At 37.9% G+C, this 20,864-nt stretch overlaps 1 protein-coding gene across 2 annotated transcripts in view; it reads right to left on the bottom strand.

Annotated features, from left to right (window-relative positions):
• USH1C (USH1 protein network component harmonin) overlaps positions 1 to 20,499 on the bottom strand; it is a 51,799-nt gene extending 31,300 nt beyond the window's left edge. For both annotated transcript variants that reach the window (XM_064452610.1, XM_064452612.1), the window contains exons 1-13: positions 20,389 to 20,499; positions 16,301 to 16,368; positions 14,175 to 14,318; positions 13,524 to 13,662; positions 7,658 to 7,766; positions 7,530 to 7,554; positions 6,755 to 6,812; positions 5,887 to 5,990; positions 4,565 to 4,649; positions 4,090 to 4,149; positions 3,751 to 3,807; positions 1,751 to 1,893; positions 1,062 to 1,127 (exon numbers count right to left, since the gene is read on the bottom strand). In XM_064452610.1, coding sequence (XP_064308680.1) covers positions 1,062 to 1,127; positions 1,751 to 1,893; positions 3,751 to 3,807; positions 4,090 to 4,149; positions 4,565 to 4,649; positions 5,887 to 5,990; positions 6,755 to 6,812; positions 7,530 to 7,554; positions 7,658 to 7,766; positions 13,524 to 13,662; positions 14,175 to 14,318; positions 16,301 to 16,368; positions 20,389 to 20,424 — 1,094 coding nt within the window. In that variant the 5' untranslated portion in view covers positions 20,425 to 20,499. The remainder of the gene's footprint in view (positions 1 to 1,061; positions 1,128 to 1,750; positions 1,894 to 3,750; positions 3,808 to 4,089; positions 4,150 to 4,564; positions 4,650 to 5,886; positions 5,991 to 6,754; positions 6,813 to 7,529; positions 7,555 to 7,657; positions 7,767 to 13,523; positions 13,663 to 14,174; positions 14,319 to 16,300; positions 16,369 to 20,388) is intronic.
• Between the last annotated feature and the right edge of the window lie 365 nt (positions 20,500 to 20,864).

Here is a 20,864-nt window from a genome sequence, read left to right as displayed (position 1 = left end):
CTGTTTAAGATATCAAAGGTGTAAAGCTGAATACTTCGGCGTCAATCTTAGCTCTAAAAGGTTGCATAAAAACAGGCATTGCGCAATTTTACAATATCTTTCATGCAATTTCTTAACATCATTTAGAAAAGAAATTAATTACTGTGATAACAACAACACATTATACTGGTAAATTTTAAAGTTCCAAATGTAAAACAATGCTTATGTTACATGCATAGTACTGACCTTATTAGAATACAGAATTTGAATGTGTCTAGTTCCTAGAATCACAGATTTTTAAAACAAGAATAGACTGTGATAATAAAAATCATATTTCCTGAATAAAATAGGTTATAGAAATTCCAGCTTTCAGTGCCGCCGTTAATTAATTCTCTCTTTAGAAAAACCAAAAGCCTACTTAAAATTTATGATGACTGAAATTTCTACTCAATGAAATTAGCATCATGTAGTCTTTATTTTAGTCTAAATCTACAGTTTTTGTTTTCAGACCTGTCTGATAGACTGAAAAAGCTATTATATTCCACACTGGGTACGCTCTTTCAGATCGTGAACAAATGCATGGGGTTGGCTTTTGTTTGTTTGTTTGTTTTAAAATATAAGCCAAGTGGATATATCATCAAGCCCTCAAGTATATGCATGTTTTCCAACTCTTTAGTCATTCTTCTCTGTTTCTTCCCTGATCCATTTCCTTGCAGTATTCATTTCTTTTTTCCTGTTAAAATTAAATGTAGTGGTTCTGTGACAACATCCTGAGACACAGAACTCCCTTAATCTTAGGTTTCTCTACACATCTATAACATTTGTAAACTAAGCACCTAACTTCAATTTCACATTGAATTTATTATCACCATAACCCTCATGTCTTCCAGGTGCTGATTTTCAGATCAGTTTCCTGTTCTGTAACTGTAGTGTATTTTCTCCTATGCATTGTGCCCTACATTTAGCTAAACGGAAATATATACGTTATTAGAAAAGAATATGCAGAATATTTTCAGCCTAATCTAATATATTATAAGGACCCTTTCCCAGGCAGCATATTGCCTATGTGGGTTTTTACTTACTGCTCTATTTCTCTGCGATATCTCTCTTCTTCCTCTGCAGCCTTCTGGGAAATCTCCAGTTTTCTTCTATAATAAGAGGAATTAGGACATAATGATAGAAATAATATTTTCTGAGTAAGAACTTGTACAAAGTGTGTCAGTATATAGTTAGTAAAAGATATAGACAGTAAATACATACACATTGGAGAAAAATATCCCTTTTTAAAAGTTGTCTTTGAGATACCAAGGGTTCAATATCCTTTCATAAGAACCCTGAGGACATTCATGACCATCTAGATAAATAAGGGCATATCATCTATTTAACTCTAAATCACCACCTCCTTCTCAGACAGTTCCACAGTCTGTTATTGTAAGAGCATAAAATTTTAACTGCCCTGCTTAAAAAAAAAATAAATACGAGGGAATGGCATCAGTAAATAACTAATGTCACACTGAATCATACAAATATCATATAGATATCACAGTCAGGGCACAAAGTGCCCCTTCTACTCAAGATGTGTTTGAATGATTTCAGCTTTGAAAACCCAGAACGTCAAGAGCACCACAGGATATGGATTTATGAACAGAGACTCTGCAACAGCAAAGTTAAGTTAATCTAAGTGGGAATTCTTCTCACAGTTGTTCCTGTCTTCCATGCCCTTTCCAAATCCAAGCTAAATTTTTCAGACTGCCCTACACAGAGTCCTTACAATCTCTCTTTCTCTTGCTGCTCTTTGATGATTTTGTTAGTCTCCAGCGCAAGTCGCTTCTGATGCATTAACTCCTGGCGTTCTTGCTCACGGAGACGTGCTTCTCTCTGCCTTTCTTCTTCAGTCATGAACAGCTGCTTTCCCTGCAATCAGGACCACCACCCAAATCAGTTGTGAAAGTCTCATTAATGTAGTTCTTCTAGGAAACAATGCAAAACTAATTACATACTACCACATCTGTTATTTCCTCACATTATTTTTTCTGAGGAACGCTTTCTGAAAGACCCTGAGCGATCTGACCACTTCATTCTGAAGAGCTACTCCATTTTCAGTTTCAAAGTTATGATGTGCTAAACAGCTCAGAAGAGACATGCAACTTCTAAAGTCAGCAACAACAGTATAGAGGTCATGCCAAAGACATGCTCCGTGTGTCACCCAGAAAAAATTCCACATTATGCTTTCTTGAAATCCAACTGAGCAGTACAATGCTAGAGAACAGCACATTGAATGAATCCCAATGAGGACAACAACTACGGAGTTATGGGTTTTAATGCTCTTGTGCCTGGCTGCTGTGGAAATGTACCATCATTCAGGGAACCCAAATACAGGGAACCTACATTGCCCAAAGGTTATATTAGCTGATGTGTTTCAGTTGGTTTTGTTCTTGTTTCATTTGCTTTGTAGTTAAGACACCAGCACTATTTTCTATGCAAGGAAGATATTTCCACAGTCCTCTTTGTGGAACACTTTGATAATATTTATCTAATTTTCACTACTGAAATTAAAATCCCATGTTAATTAGGAAGGCAAAATTTATCATGTTTCTAAGGCTCAAAGTAGAAAGCTCGAACAAAAAAACAAAAGGCAGTGAAGAATGCCTTTGCACCATGGTCTTTGCTGACCAAAAAACAGTAGACAGGCTGTTTCCTTTTGCAATCTTTTCTTCAGCACAAAGATGCGTACTGAGGAAAGGAGAGACATGCAAGGTGAAGTAGGGTGGAGCAGAAGAGTTCCATAGCAAAAATTCACCATTTTAAGGATGCAACCCCAGTGGTACATGCTGGAGTAGATCCCATTTTTTCTAACAGTTGGTATAATATCTGGGAGTTGAAACTAAGACCTTAGAATGTTGAGTTCCTGGAGCTTAGTCAGCTAGTCTGGAGTATAAACATTTTCTATAATGCCTTTGGACAACTGCATCTTTTGTTACTGTAAGAGTAGTTTAGTTAAACCATGAATTCCTTAATATAACTACACAGTATACATGAGCCCTTAGGAAATAACTGAAATGATTTATTAAATCTTGTTTTCCCAATTTAATTCAGTTGCAAGGCAATTAGAAAATACCATCTTTGATTAGTCTATGGAACTTGAGTATACTCTTGTATGTAACTATACTTTTTACTATATGAAGGATTAAAGCAGCAAAAACATTAAAGCATTTATTGAAAGCCACACTGAAGTCAGTGGAAAGATTTAATTAATTTCAGCTGGATTTAGATTAGGCCCCAAAGGCACATAGTTCTGTTGCACAAAACAGTGGAAATGGAAAATTGAACAATTTTCAATGTGTTGATACACTAAAGAGATCAGATGAACAGCTACACAAGGAATTAATTTGGAATAAGACTAAGACATCAGCTATTCATTAGGCAAAATTAATTCACTCCAATTCACCTTTCATGATCCAGCAGAAGCAGCTACCTATTTGTACAGAAGCTCTCAAATATGAGAAACCATTGCAAGAAAGTTAATTTCCATTCCTTGTCAAGGGAACATTTTTGCACTGGCCCACAGTCATAAAACTCTCTTATTTGAGAATACTGTGGATAGTTATCAATAGAATAATTAAAAGCCATTCAACACTGCCCTGGTTTGACAGAGCTTAGTGGTATAGACATTATAATGAAACACAGCTTTACTTCTTATCTATTTATTTTTACCATTTATTTGCCCACATACTAATTTTGACAAATGTTCTGCTTTTAGTAACTACTTACTGCGCCTGCTACCACAGAGATAGTCAAAGTACGACTGCTTTTGAGCACTCTGACAGCCTGCGAATTGAAACAAAACAAAAATCAGTCTGAATTAAGTTATAAAAGGCCTGTATAAACAGGTTGAAAGATGCTGGTTGTCAAAGCTGGAATTTCCAGAAGACCCACTAGACTTAAACCGGGTGGTAGGTATTGAAATCTCCAGATTCCCATGTTCATTACACCACAACTCTGGTTAAGTAGGCTGATATGAAAATGTATTTTTTGCAGCCAGGAAAATCAGACAGATGTTTAATAAGCTGACAATGATGTATTCAGGGAATTGGGAAGACTTGATCATACCTCTTTATGATCCACATTAGAAAAGTCCACTCCATTTACCTCAACAATCTGATCACCAACCTAAAGAAGTTAATCCAAATTTTAGTACAGATACTAAATTAGTACATATATTAAATGAGAACAGGAAAATATATACTCTCTAACATCCTTAATACAATAATCATGGGTACTGGCAGAGTACAAGGGGAAGAGAGCAGAAGCCTGGCAGGCCTGCACATCCTCCCATATTAGCATTTCCTGTTGCCACTGTCTGAGACAGAATACTGAGCTCAATTGGTCTGACCCAGGAGGGCACATCTCATGTTCTTAAAATTTAGGAAACTCACTTCATTTGAAATGTAAAGAAACTGTATTTCTTTCGCATGGGAAAAAAAACCCCACAGCTAGTGACTTTACAGTGGTCCAGAATCCTTGAAGTAGTAAACACCAAACAAGATTTCCTTGTGATACCTACCTTGGAAGGTCGCATACTTACCTCTAAGCCCACCTCTGCTGAAAGAGAACCTGGCTTAACATTGCTGATAAAAATGCCTGGTTTTTGTGTTGGGCCACTGGAAATACTGGTGTAATACAAAAACCAAACATTCATAAGATGATATTTATAGAATAATACAGTGTAATACAGTGCGAACTCTTAGTTATTTTCTCATAATTTGCTTCCTATTAGAGAATGTTTCTGTGGTATTAGCCTACTCTGAAAGACCAAAATTTGCCAGCACAATGATTTATCATCCTACTTTTCTGTCCTTTACAGCACAAAACTGTGATTTAAGAAAAAGAAGAAAAATATTCAAGATTATGGATTTTTCCTTACATGTTGAAACTAACATAGTATACTGGCCTACATTGTCTAAGGGACTGGGACACTAATGACATTGGAAAGCAAGCATGTAACACAATGAAGGATTAGTAATTGCTTGCCCTTTTACTCACTGAACTGCAGTATAACATAGGTATAATACAATGTTATTTTTCAGGATTATTTATTAGAGGCAAGAAGGATATTTCAACCAGGGGCCAATATTTAGCCTGGAAACTTTAAGGTGCAGTCTAAGTCAGGCCCAAATGGTTTTTGTAGATAATGTGTCCAGTAGGTGATGTTGAACCACCCCTCCAGGTTTGCAAATAATTTTTTAAAAACCTTCAGATTTTCCAAATAACACGAAAGAAAACTTATGCTTTAGAAAATATTCTGTGCAGTTCAATCTTGGTAACTTCAGCTATACATTCCCAAATATGTAAGGAATGCTACAATATCCCTTCTACCCCAAAATCACCATAACTAGCTACGATGGCAGGGGTCTGAGAAGCATCTGTTCATATTTCTAAAGATCTTGCAAATTTAACATTACTTTTAGGAACTAGATATAGCTGTGTGATGGCTTCTCAGTTCTGAAAAAGGTCACAGAAAGCAGCCTAAGTTCAGGGAGTGAACCGGACACTGGACAGTGCTGGAACTTGCTACATCACAGAGCAGCATTTAAAAGTAATTTAAAATGCAAAAGCATTTAAAAGCTCCAATTCCATGACAACTTGCGTTATGTCACTTTCAGCCTGCTCTTATTTTTAAATTTAAAAATTTTTTTTTGTTTTTAAGTCAGAACTTGTAACACAGGTATTTATGCTTTGTCTAATAATATATAATGTGTGCCACAGATATCCTCCTGTTCCAGTTTACCTTCTAGATCCAGTATGGATCTCTGTTTTCCTGATATCCTATCAATAAAGGATGGAAATAACTGCCTTGGATCTTTCATTTAACATACCAGTGACATTAAATAAGAAACATGTACCCACCTGCATCCCATGCCTTTTGTACCAATCAAGCTAATGAAGACTTTCTTTTCTTTATTGTCTCTCCCTCCAGAAGAGGCAAGACCAGCAACACTGCCCTTTCCTTCCTGTAGGGGGATCAAAAAATGCTACAGGTGTTACTCTGTTGAACTCATATCAAGGCTACTATAAAACTTCATGAAGCCAGGATCAAACCCTGCCAACATCAAAATAAGATTCCTCCAAGGTCCTGCTGGAGATGAATGTGAAGAACAATCGTATCAGTGGAGCTGCAGGGCTGAGGTGAAAGACTGAACTTATCTTTCTTTTGGAGAAGACTGTTTAAATAGTCAAACTTTGTCTTCAAAAAATGGTGAAGTACAATTAGAGGAAAGTGATATGGCAAAATAATAATTTAGATGTTTCCTGACAAAAGAGCTGGAAAAATACATGGCAGTGCTCACTATTTAACCAAGTCTCCCTTCCCGGAAGCAAAAGAACAGTAATTGTTGTCTCTCTTTTCGTTGCAGCAACCCATAGAAATCACTTGCATTCATACCTGTCATTCCTCCACTAATATAGCTAAAAGGAGCTAAATAATCTGTTAAAGATTTATATAGTAGAACTATAGCCTTATAAGTTAATAAGCTCAACCAAAATGAAGTACCAATTAATGAATAAAAGATATTTCAGTTCTATCCTGCCCTTTCCTTACCTGATGATTCTAGAAGCATTTCATATCACAAAAGATGTTTCTCCCAGAACACTTGTAACAAGATGTTGCATCATAGAAATACATACAATAACTTCTGTGATAAGGTCAGAAGAGAAAGTGTTTCAAAACCATTACAGATTTCCCAGAAGACATCTTAATAAAATATCAATTGCTTACCCCAGAGCCCGACACAAACTGGTCCACATATTGCCATTTAAGGGGTTCGTCTGCTGAACTGGAAAGAAAAAAAGTAATTTAAAATAATGGGGACAAAATAAATGTGAATGTATTCAAGAACCTACTTTGGAATGTGGCCTCCTATTTTGCATCCACAAGTTCCTTTGGATACCGTTTACAACTGGTTTATTTTCCAGCAATTTAAATAGAACATCAAAGAAGCATAGAATTATTTAGGCTAGTAAAGCTGGTCAAACATAAAATTGAGAAAACCTCTTCAAGTGGAACTATTTTGGGAAACTAAGAAAGACTGAAAATAATCATAACTACTTGAAGACCTTCTATAACTGCCTATGCAGAGCCACACCTCCTGTCATCAACATTTCTCAAGTATTCCACTTAAAGTTTAAACAAAACTTGGAAGATGACAATAATTTGAAATACTTCTAAGCTCTGAAGCAAAAGTTATGTACATAGAGAAGCAGTGGAGCTCTCTGTTAAGCTAAGTACATTGATAATGAAATTTCCAGGTAATATTCACAAATAATGAGGAAACAGAATTTGGTTCAATTAAGTAGGCAACTGGCATAAAAGGTCAGATTCATTAAACAAGACACCTGCCTGTTTATCACAAAGGACGTGATATTTTAATCAGCTAGAGAGACATCCATTCACATATTTTCAAATATACAGATAAACACAGAGGTTCTTTGGATATTGAAGAGTCTATGTAAAAATGAATAATCTAATTTGTTTTCAGATTAAATACCATTACCTTTTGACAGGTATCATGCCAATATCTGAAAAAGAAAAATACTCCGTGAAGTAACACTTTCTACAGATTTACAGCTATTCATTAACAGCAACCTTTAGTGATACAGGTGATTTTCTGATGTTACTTACGTCTTACTTTTATGGACACTATTTTCTTTGTACGAATGAGGTTTATGACTTCTTCGTGTGTGCATGACGAAATGGAATATCCATTTATACGAACTATCTCATCTCCAACCTCAAAAATGAAAGGGAGAAGAAAAACTAAATTCTGAATAACTGTTAAAAATTTTTTAAGCAATGATGCAATCTAGCAATCATTTTGATGCAAAGGTTTGATAATGTTGAGTCCTGAATACTAATTTCAGGTAATGCCCAGATCAGATTTACCTGTATTTGTTTGGACTTTAATATTAAAAGGGCAGATTAATGGCCAAATAACAATTTTATAAATAGTATCTAGTGGAAAGCATAAAAGTGAGTCTCTACACATCAGACTTGTACTCCACAGACTACCTTCAATACATATGTCCATATTCCAACTCAAATAATCGTGGAGTGATTTTCTTCCTTTATTCTTCAGCAGCTTAAGTTTGCTTTTACCGTATGTTCTCTAAGATACCTTCTTAACTGTTTTGATCAGTAGGAAACTAAACTTGGTCATATTACTCTGCCTGATTCTGGATTCAGAGGAATGCATTAGTTTAATGGAATTTACCTCCATTTCAGGTGCAACATCTGATTAATTACAATAATCATGTACTAGCATAATGAATGCTTATTCTGAGGCGCAGTAGCTTAAGTCTTCTTGGAACATATACATTAGTTGCAAAATTGGGTGCTACTCGTGTGACAGGTTTTTCAAGTGTTTCACAGCAGTAACTCATCATACACTATGGTTGAGAATATGGTACTGTCACCCTACTACAACCCCTAAGCAGTGCCCAAAAAAAGCCTGAAAAAAGCCTGAAAAAAAGCCAAGGCGGCACAGTCTAGCTTACTGAGGACTAGCTTCCTTGTACCTTGCTGACAAGCAAAGGGAAAAAATGAGCACAGCTGGAGTCTTCTCCTCTGGCACTGCACATATCAGCACCAAAAGCCTAAATTTGCATCACCACAATTATGTGAGAGGAGGGAGTGGAAGTGGAAATTCCTCAATATGGCCTATGTCTTAGACACTGTCACATTAACACACACTGACAGGTCTACCCTTGGGTGTCAGTACATTGGGCATGCCACCATCTCCTGCCATTTTCCACACGTAATATCATTGAATCTTCCTACTGTGATCCGTTTAGCTAAAAAAACCCCAAACCAATAAACAACAAACCAACAAACCACCCGCTTATCTTTTTCTCTTCTCTCACAAACTTTTCTACTCTGGGAAGTGCTTTACGCTCTACAAAAGCACACAAAACATTAACAACACGTGTACTGTACCGGCATAGCTCATGTAGCGCAGTTTCCTCTCCACTGAACCTAAAGATTTCTATCTGACCCAACACAGCATCAGAATACTACAAAAGCAAAGCAAATGCAATAGATGACCGTCCTGCTGGAGAGAATACATTTGTAGAGGCAGAAAAGGACTGCGGTCCCCAGCCCCAACCAGTGGGACTGCTGCTCCACCTGCTGGACATCCAAAAATCTCACCCAGGGCAATGGCCTGCATGCAATTTGCCGGACACCTAAAAACTTGATTGTTTTCACTTAAGTCAGTTTTTTAATATGATCTTTAATAAGAGCAGAAATAGTTCAGTGCTGAAGGCTTTTGAACATACAACCTGTGGTAAAAAATGCAGAATCAGACAAGGAAAAACACATGCGGTCTGCAGTTTAGTGTCACACCTGTAATAGTTCTCACTTAAGAGAACTCACTTAAGCAACTTCTTCCGAACGTTCAAAACCACATCCATTCACCCACCTCACAGGCCTGGCAGCCATGCCATCGCAATCCTCTTTCCCCTGATAAACTCTAAGCTAGTTCCTCACCCCCAAACCAAGACTTCAGTCTACAGCTGTTCCATTGCTCTTGATGCTTCAGGAAATTCATTGTAATTAATGCATTTTGAGGACTGGGGTTAGCACTGGCAATGTGACTCTATTGCCGAGAAGCAAAATGGCTCAGAGATAAGTCAGACTTGCAGTACTGTGCATAAACACTCAATATCCTCTACAAAACATAAGAACAATCAGCTTATTTGGGTTTCTGCTGCCTATTCTAGGAAATGGTAGGAAAGCGAATTACCTCCACTTTTCAAAGAAAGGTTGAGTTCCTCAATAGTAAAGTGCTCAAAAAGCTTTCACTGTTCCCATCTCTGGCCACTCTCTGGATTATTCACTTGTAAAAATACCAGAAATTTGTGTATAACTATTTAACTTCAAGTATGCAATGTTGACCTCATTTGATCTACCCAGACTTTTATGTTGATCTTACATATTTGTTGGTGGTGGGGATTTTTTCTTTGTTTTCAGTTTAGTTGAAGATTCCTCCTTTACTCACATCTTCCACATCATGTGGGCTACAACCAGACAGTGGAGCCTGGGATTTGCACAAACCCAGCTTTTTAAAAGGGTAACCTAACCTATTGTTATTAACTGCAATGCCATAATACATAGAAGCATCCCAGTTTTAGGACTGCAAATAGCAGTGCCATTTGTGAGTCTCCATACAGTTTCTGTATCATAACAACTAGTGTTGCTCTGAGGATGTCATCATTCACTAAGCAAGTCATATCTGTTAGTATTATATCATCTCCCTAAGAGGTACACACAAAATTATAAATGCAGCCAAAAACATTTTTTTTCCTCCCAGATGGGAACGAGCTTTTCCCATATAGATGTTTTTAATACTCCTCTTGCCTGAACTTTAGAAATGAAACAAAATGACAATCTAGTACTCTTCACTCATCCTAATGACATTCCTGTTATTGATTGGCAATGCACAACTGATGGTCCTTCAGAAATACCCCAGTCTAGGCTGAACTATGGGTGACATAAGCATGTAACAAACTGCTGCTCTTTAGGACACTTGAACAGCTTTTCCTGCTTAAAAGTGTCCATACCCTGAAATAATTAATAGTTGTTTTCCTATATTTTGTTACTTTTGTACTGGTATCACTGTACACCAACCTTCTGAATCAGAAGCAGTAGAAATAAAAGTCTGCACGACAGAGTAAAACAGTAACTATTATTTTGTTATATATCATTTTCCCCTTCCCTACGAAACAGGGAGATGGACTTTCAAAAGAAAAGCTGCAAACCTAACTTTTCCCAAGTAAAACGCCTATTATTTGTAACTTAACGTAAGAAATATAATATTTAGTGCTTCCAGGAAATTGAAGGTTTTTACACAGCATCATCACTGTTTCAAATTTCTCATTCTGTATACTAGTTCTACTCTCATCACTTGTATCAATCTCCATCTCTTTGTATTCAGCAGAATCCCCACAGACATAACTATCAGAAAGCAGACCAAAAAAAAAAAAAGTACATTTCTTCATGAAAGGACAAAACACTTGCCTTTTAGAGAAACTGTAGTTAAAAAAGGGTCAAAACAACAAATGCCTCAGTAAGCCTTCATGATTATTCCATCATTTTAACGTAACTTGGTAACTACTTCAAAGAGAAATCATGCAAAATGAATCTGAATTTTTTAAAAAAGCAACAGGATATAAAACTGATGGTATAATACAAGATCATTATACCTTTCTCAGACAGTATTTCTGGAATAGAAAATGTGTAGGGTTTTAGTTAAATAAAGCAGGTGGGTGAAATTTCAGAAGCAGTTGGCTTTACTGTGAGACAGCAATTTAGAACAACGGGCTGCCTGTCAGGTCTTGTTATTCAGTGGGGTTCAGAAAGTGCCTAGTGCTACCTATTATGACAGCACTTTATGCTGAGCTTTAACACCACATATCAAAAAAACACAAGTCAGGCAGTTACATGAGCTTCAAAGCACCATCTGTCCCTGTTAATACATATAATTTAACTCTAACAAATTCATAGTCAATCTCAACCATATTTCCCCCCTTATTGTCCCTACTTGGACTGCCAAACTCTGACCATGTTCAGAGCTGCAATACAATTCTTACAACCCAGCCCAAAAGATCCTTTACAATCCCATTCGCTGTCACCAACACGTAGTACGATGGCCTCAGCCACAGAAAGCCAGGAGGGCCTTTTTGCATACTGAGAAAAAAATGAAAATTGACATCCTTACAACACTTGTGCATAACTCCTTATCTACTGATTGTGTCAAAACATTATTCTGAAACAACCAGAGAAGCAGAGCTGCAACACAGCATTAAGATGAATGTACTAGCATGACAGTTTAAGACAGTAGCTATTAAATCCTTTATTGCTCAGCAACATTAATGCCTTCCAGTATCTTCCAGTAGATGTTTTCAAAAGCCATGAGTGGCTGGTCTTTGTCTTTTTCTCAGTTTTCTAGCAGTGGAGGAGGGATGCAGCCAGAATCTCACTACTGAGCTGATCACAATCCAGGAACAACTCTTTTATCTACACTTCTTGTTCTCACTGAGTAATGCAGTGCACAAGGCACACAAGCCTTTGTAGTGCAAACTCAGGGAGGGTGCATCAAAGTCCTTTTCTGGAGTTACCCACTGACAAATCCCATGTTAAAAGTAGGCTACCACCACATCCAGCATGGTGTTTATGGTGTCCTGTGCCACGCACTCAATTCTAACTAAATACAGATTTTGTGGGGGTGTATTCCCTGAATTTGTGGTTCTGCTCTAAGAGGGAGCTTCTACAAGCATCCAGGGAGCCAGTCATGTGCCTGTCCAGAGCAGGCTGCCTGAAGATGGGACTAATTCAATAGTGATTCTGAATTAGAGAATGGGATATATAGATATGAATACACAAACAAAAGGGCACATGCATGCAAACACAGAGAGGAACACTTATTTATATTTTAGCAGGCTCTTAGCATCAATTGTACAAATATGGTAGCCTAACTTTGACTGCCTTGTTGACAAAGCTTTTCTTTTTTTTATCTAGGAGAGTTGTGGGATTACACTGAAGCATATCTACAAAACACATTACATTAAACACTGCATGAATCATGCCAGTCTAATACATTTTAGACTAGTATTAAGAATAATCCTTAAACATCAATACTTGGGCAACTAGTCACGCTTGACAAACTGAAGTTGGCCAGGCACATCAGCATTTCTACTCAGAAACACAGACCTTTAATATACCTCACCAGCTGCAAAAGCATACAAAGATGCAGACAATTGCCATAGTAATTGTTCACTTCTCTCTTGACTAAGATATATATATTCACAAAAACCAAACACCCAAAACTTCATTAATGCAAACTGCGTAAGTACTGATATAGAAAAAAAAAGTGATTATTTTTGCCAATCTTGTTACAGTTCATCTATCTAAAATTTAATCACGGAAAGTGCAATTCTATGCAGTACAAAGAATTGCTGGAAATGGTTAAAAATATGTTCTTTTATGTACTTCCATTCCATAAACCAAAACCCTCACGATTGATGTATGAAGTTCAAATAAACTCTTCATTACACAGGTTTTACCTGTGCAAGATGGAATTGCTCTGTTTTACATTTAATCAAAATTTGGCAGCTTAAACACTCTCCTACAGTCTAGTTCGAGATCTGTCTTTCTACCTGCTTACATTTAACTGTTGCTTATGAACTACAGACACTCCAGAAAGCCCTTTTATCTTCAAAAATTATCATATCCCAAATATTAAAAAAAGGTTTATATATCATTAGAATTGGTGAAAAGAAAAGACCAAATTTAATAACTTGATTCACCATTGGTATAATGGTATTTACTATTGCATTGACTTACATATTTTATGAATTTTATTACAAGAGACAAAAAGCACCTTAGCAATAGCTATCTCTAAATATTAAAGAACAATTCTTACTGATTGCTTCCCTAACATTATAGCAAAAGGCTTTCTGCAGCGTAGCAGCCATGAATATAATTTTCTTACCTGAAGTCCAACATTGTCTGCCTGTCCTCCTTTAACTAACTGGGAGATGAAGAGGCCACAGCCAAATTCCACTCCACCTCTCACACTTATTCCAAGCCCTTCAGGATGCAAACGATCCAATCTCACTTCTTTCAGCTTTCTGCAAAAATGGGCAATACTTGACTGTTCAGCTGCATAACACACTGTGGCAATAATGTTTTATATGAAAGTTACACATTATTTTTCTCTTAAAACATTTAGGCATGAAAAAAAGCAAGTTGACTGAAGTTTGGATGGCTATGTGTTAGCTAAACCCATTGAGTATTTTTCATAAGAAAAGACATCTGCAATCATCAAAGCTGTCTGCTTCTAGAAGATTACAGCTATAAGAAATTACTTTTATTATTACAAAATTCAGGAAAAATGAGAAAAGATTGTTTCACCTGGAAAGCATTGGTTTTGACTCACACTGCTTTTACTAGATTAAACTATTTGTCAAACCATTTCAGGTACTCAAGACTGTACTTCTAGCAAATACAGTAAAAGTAAAAAAAAAAATTATGCCCAGCTCTACATTCAGGTTACCGATATTTTACTTGGAATGTAACTGAGAACTCAGTCAGTATTTCCTGCTTGTATTTAAGTTAGCTGCATTGCTCTGCATTCTCTTACCGTGATCTTTTGGGTGTAAGCTGATCATATTCCACCTGGTGTTTTAATGGGATAAGTGGGCGGATAGCATCAAAGAGAGGCAACCTGCTTGGTTCATTAATCACCAGTTTTAGGTCCCCCACAAGCACTGGGAGATTCATAGATCTAAAAAAACACAGTGAGAAAACAGGCACAGGTAATCAACACACCAACACAAAGCATCATTTAATAACTTGCTGTACCTGTGGCTTGAAAATTCATGTCCCTTCAACTGACTAAAAAAGTTATGTAGCTATTGGTTTAACCAAAGCAAAATAGCCTCCGAGAAAGAAAGCCTTCTGTAAGCAAAGAGGAATAACAACTACCTCTTTCAAAATAACTGAAATCTCCTATATATTGCCTTTATCTTTTAGGGTCATGCACATCACTGTTATAGATGACATCTCTAATATCATTCTCAGAGTTCCCAAAAGTTTTATGGAACCTTTTGGAAATAACTTTCCAGACAGATATACCTGCCTAGTAGACTTACATCTCCTTACTAGTTAGCAACCCTTCTAAGTGAATCTAGGCTACGAGCTCCTTCCTCTCCCGAGCTTAGGGGACTGATAAACTGTTTCGATCCACAAAAAAAGTCATGACACTTAGTAGCTTGAGCAAAGACTTAGTTTAAGTTTTAAGGGTTTTTTTCCTATCAAAATTGAAGGGACATGAACCAATAAACAAAATTTACAGAAATTAAACTGCTGTGGACATCTATTTCATGAGAGCTATGCAAAGTAGTCTCCCTGATACTGTCAGCACTGAGATAGGTGTAAGTCTAGTACATTTTCTGCTACTTCATTGCCCAGCTGCAAGAGTGGAGTAACAGCTCCCTAAGATTCAGTGGAGTTTTCCTACACAACATCCAGTTAAACTTAGTCTATATTATTTGCTGTTCCCACTCTTATAATTTACATTTTCTGGCATACAATATTTCTGAGGCATATACACAGAAAATACAGATCAGGAATGCATATTACATAGGATTTAGAGGTCAAATACTTTTGGAAACACTATTCACAGTGAAGCAGACATTAAATGTTAACTCCAAGAGCAACTGCACATATTTTTGCCCTGGTATACTTAATAATGTATTAAAAAAAGTGATACATCGTCAACATATTCACAGAGATATTGGAAATTTTGTTCAAGTCATTGCTATTTTGGAAACTGAAGGAAAGTACTACAGACATTGTTAATTTTGCAGCTGCAAGAAGATTTTAAATAATTAAGAGCAACCAAACAACAGGCTTTCCAAACAACAGGCTTTATGAATGGAAAAGCAATTAGACAGACCTGAGTGAAACAATCAGATATGCAGCTGAATACACCCATAAGTATAGCTCAGTGCAAACATCAAATGGAAACATCTACATTTCACTCAGCTGAGACGCTATTAATTAAGATATGAATGGAAACAAAGTCTATCGGAGCCACTTGTCTACGATGAGTGGAAAATACATTCTCATCTTCCTTGAAAAACAATGGATCAGACACTGATCTCATTTGAAATTATATAGGTCATAAGCAACTGTGGTTTAAATCACTTCAGAAAAAGGGTTGAAAATAGGACTATCACCTTACCATTTTTCTCCCATTATGTCATAATAATCCAGAGTTGTTAAACATGCCAAACAGATTCCCAGATTAAATATTTTCAGCTTTCAGATCAAACAGTTGCAAATCTTTACCTGAGTAGTTAGCAAAAGTCTTGAGAGCAAACTCAATGAAAACCCTTGTTGCAAATAAATAAGCACTATCTCAAAATAGTAATGAATTTGGTTAACACACTCTTCCTGTTTCCTAAGAGCAGGTTTATCATCCAGGTGCTTTCCCGCCCCCCAACACAAATCCACTAAAGGCTTTTAGAAAACTGCAAAGTCATATAACCAAAGTAACATTATGGGTTATTAGAAACATGCTCCCTCCTTGTCTGCAGGCTATGTTGTAAAAGTATAAGACTTCATTAAACAGAATAAAAACTATTACTTCAACTACTTTTCTGGTAGCATAAAGACAGACAACTTAAAATCTTGAATATTCACTCTTTACATTTAAAAGCATCAGTAAAATTCTACACAAACATATATAAAGCTAGATCTTACTGGTGGTACATCCGCAGCACATCATAAAGGTAATCTTTCTCAGCTTCATTGTCAATTAGTAGATTAACCTGAAAACCCAAGGACATTATTGTAAGTCTTTGACTAAATAGCCACAAATATTAAACATAAAAGGCTTTCACAAATTCTTATACCACAGAACAAAGATTTCAATAGGGAAAGACCTTTTTTGGTGTGGGTGTTTTTTTTTTAAAGATAAACACTTTTTGCAATTACCTCACAATGTGAAATTTATAACAAGACTTTCTAAAATTAATATTACAACAGTTGGACAAGGTGGTAAATACTGATATATTCTGTGTGCTAAATTTCCCCTTGGCAGTAATATTACTACAATAATATCGTATTTGCCTTACCTGATAATTACTGTACTGTTGAATAAATGTTTTCAGAAACCTTTTTGGCCATTCATTAATATAGCACATGCTGTCACAGATAAAACCACTACACTGAAACGATTATAACCTATATTCTGTCATCCAAACTACTGATTTCAGGATCTCACTTCTAAAATTATGCAAACTGCTACACTTGTGTTCCTCTTTGCTCCAGCTCTTAACTGATAGAACTTGCTAGTTATTCTTTCTTCCCCCACTAATAGCGCATTTACTTAAACCCGTGTCATATTACTATGCCTACTCTTGAATAATTACAGTAAAATAGAGAAAAAAAACCCCAAAACTAACAAAAAAAACCCAAAATATGAGTTCAATTTATATTCAGTGGCAGTGAGACCCCCACTGATCTTACTTGCAATGAGAGGTCACATCACATTAGTTTTACATTTGAACAAGCTTAATGTTTAGGAAAACAATTTACATCTGACCTAAAGGCTAATATTACTGTAGCATGAAGTCTGAGGACCAATTTGCATACTTAAAGAAAGGCCCTTTCTTTCTGGGTTTGCATTATACTCTACATTAAGTACATGCTTCATAATCCTTTTGTCCTTTTAGCTCTCTTTTAGCCAGCAGGACTCCACATACAGGTGGTGTTCTATTACTTATATCCTCTGGAAAAAGATACTTTAAAAACACCTAAAGGCAAAAAAGCTACATGCCGGACAAGATGGTTTGACAGCAATACTAGTGGGTAAACCAACTCATTCACAGTGAATTTCAAAACAGAGAAGAAAAAGTCTGCCTTAAAAGGAAATAAAATGGTTGCAATCAAAACTGACTGCTTCACCAATACTGTACACAGAGTCAAGGCAAGGTGATACATATAAAACTAAGCCCAACACCCATTTTCCCTTCCCCATTGGGAAAAATACAACATATAAATCAGCTTCAGTTCTGGTGTACAGAACTCAATCCCTAGTACTAAAGTACTGTATAACAGCATCTCATGAAGAATATTAATTGTTTTAGCACATCAACCCTACACAGCAAAGAGCAAAACCATCACCACCTCTTCTGATTAGGAAAGTGACTAGTAGCAACGTGACATTTTTCTTCTGACACACTAGCTGACGGACACAACCACACTCCCTCCCAGGAACTGGAGGGCCATATCTAATTTGATGATTAATATCTAACACCTAGTCTAAATTCTACCATTTCTTCTCACACAACATTCAGTCTTCCTGTTCGATTCTTGCACTTCTCACCCTGCACCAACAACTCCCTCATCCTCTGACAAAAACAAACATCCAAATGACTTCTTAGATATTCAGAATACTACAGCTGGGTTAACCTTCCTGGGCCATCTCTCTAATTAGGTCATTATTGTGTTGCCTTCTAGTCCACTGATTATCACTTCATTGTAGCCACCTCCACATCTTGCCATTTTTCTTATTCATTAATTCCTTGGGACAAAGTCTTACTGTAGATATACACCTTACCTAGGCTCATCAACAGCTTCTAAGAGCTGACTCTAATAAAATTCCTAAAAGATAATGCTTCTGCATGTTAAAGAAAAAAACATCAGTGGTGACATGGAGTAGCTTGGATCACAGAAGTATTTTAGTATCTATTTCTCAATAAAATAATTGTAGAGATATGGGATAGACGATTTCACAGCTTTTAAACGAAGAATATTAAAAACCCATCTGTACAGAGTCCTGGACATCCTGTTCTAGGTGGCCCTGCTTGAGCAGAGGGGTTGGAGCAGATGGCCTCCAGAGGTTGCTTCCAACCTCAACCTTTCTGTGATTATTTAAGGGTATCTTCATAGTAGTTGCGTAATTTACAATCCTAGAACGCAAATAGAGTTGCTTACGCTCTATTTCTCACTATATAAATTGCACTGCTCTTCATAGAAATTAATGAGTCATCACAAAACCTGCACCTACACACAAAAGAGAAACAAAATCTAATAACTCATCCATATAAGTTTATTCAATAGAACAGAAGTTGGGGGTGGGGGAAGCACTTTTTTGGTGTGGAAAAAGTTCAGATTACAGTAATGCACTACTGTAGCACTAGCCCAGACCGTCAGCTTTCAAAGAATAATATAAAGTTTTAATTAAGCTACACAGCCTTTGAAAAACTGTTGAGGGAAATGGAAGAACTGGCCAATATAGTTGCATATATTACATATTCTGCATTGCTGCTTGGTTGATAGCGAGAACTGATTAAAAATACTAAGAAAAAAAATAGTATGAAAGTGGCAAATCATTGAGGAAACTTAGATCCTCTGGCTGAGCATTTTCACTACTTTGACACTGAAAAAGTAAGTACCCAAGACATTAACATTGACACAGAGGCCACTAGAAGCATGATGATACAAAATAACTTAAAAGACCTGTTCCAGTGTCCTGTAACTCAGGAAAAGTTTTCACTCAGACACACATCTTACTCATTTGCATCAACAAACATTGACAGTAAATCTTACGTATCGGGGTGGAACGAGAATGATTTATGAATTATAGCAGCAATGAAAGGGAAAAGGTTTAAAGTTCAAGACAGTAACCATCTGCCTAGGAAACAGAGTCTTTATATGTATGTTGCACAACCACTGTTGAGTTATACAGTAATAGATAGCAAGGCAGAAATAACCTGCTAGATGGCTATAGTTATCACCATGGGGTATCCAGGTCCTTAATGTTTTTGAGCTTCAGTTTGTTATACAGGTGCTTTTTTCTGCAGTCCCTCTACTTCATTCTAAAAAATCTTCAGTTAATGGCTTTATCACCAGGACATACTTCCATAAAACACATTACACTGCTTCAAAGAAATTCCATTCCCTAGCTGACAACAAAACCCAAACCAAACAAAAAAACCCCAAACCAATCACAACCTCCCCCGCAAAAAAAAAAATAAAAAATGACAAAAACAAAACAAAACAAAAACCCCACAAAACAATACTGAAAACTTTAGTCTGATCGAGTCCTAAATGGCTATGCAAAAACATCTCTTAAACACATAAACTATTTTCCCCCTCCTTTCCTTAAAGAGAGCTTTTTGAGCTCACTTTGCTCATACAATTTTGAACTCTGCTGAGCACGTATTTAACTGGGTAAATGACACAATGACTTGCCAGGCAGGGAGAGTCGCTCCGTCTATCAAGTGCATTTGCACATGACTGCACATGCACAGCTGCACTCGTGAACGTTAAGGTGGAACTGACGCCTTCTGGGCGCCGCCTGGCAGCGCCCAGGACTGCCGGGGCCTGGACTTCAGCACCTGCGCTTCATCTTTCCCTGAACCTGGCCGGATGCAACATTTTTTACATAATATTAAAATAAAATAAGTTGTATCAAGCCCTGAAAAAGTTCATGCATCGAGGAATGTTCTTCCTCTTCTCTTCCTCCCTTTTTAAGGGTTTTAAGTTTTACAGCCACCCTCTCACGGGAGGCTGCTGCCAGCCGCTTTTCCGCGCCATTGGCACGGCAGCACCAAGTTGCCCGAGCTTCTCCCTTCCCCGTCGCTCACTCTGGCCCAGAGGCAGCGTTCGGCCTCGGGCAGCGCCGGCAGCACCACCCCAGGCCCTCGGGGCGCCAGGAGCCGTACCCCAGCCCGGCGCTGCGTCTCCCTCCGGGCCGCGGGGGAGCAGCTCTACCCACAGCCTGCGCTCGCCCCGGGAAGCGACGCCGGGTCTCCGTGGGCCCCACTTCCCCGCTCTCTTACCTTGTGCCGGAACTCGCGGGCGACCCGGCGCTCCATGCTGCGCGGGGCGCGGGCGCTGCGCGGGGCGCGGGCGCTGCGCGGGGCGGCTGCGCCGGCGAGGCCGCGCCCCGGGGCGGTGGGAGGCGCGCCCGTCCCGCTCGGCCGCCGCCGCCGCCGCCGCCGCCGCCGCCGCCTACAGCATCCCCGGCCCTCGTCCTCCGCCGCTCCCCGACCTCGCTGCTTTAGCAGTACGAGCCACGGGGCAGCGATAAACTCCCAGCGCCCCCAGGTTTTGGTTGTTTAAGACCAAAGCAAAAGAGGAAGAAAAAGAAAAAGCAAAGCCCCCCCCCCCCCCCCCCCCGCCCCACCTGGCCTCGCACCCAGCGCCTTTTCTCTGAGCTGGTTTTTACAACTGGTACTCCTCATACAGCAGAACTCACACCCAAACTTCTCTTTCGTATTTGTAGGTAGGTATGACACCAGCCTATTTAAGAAAA

Source organism: Phalacrocorax carbo, chromosome 5, assembly GCF_963921805.1.
Source record: "Phalacrocorax carbo chromosome 5, bPhaCar2.1, whole genome shotgun sequence".
In the NCBI taxonomy this organism is placed as follows: Eukaryota; Metazoa; Chordata; class Aves; order Suliformes; family Phalacrocoracidae; genus Phalacrocorax; species Phalacrocorax carbo.
Note: the sequence above shows the minus strand (reverse complement) of the source record. Positions and strands in the feature narration are given on the sequence as shown.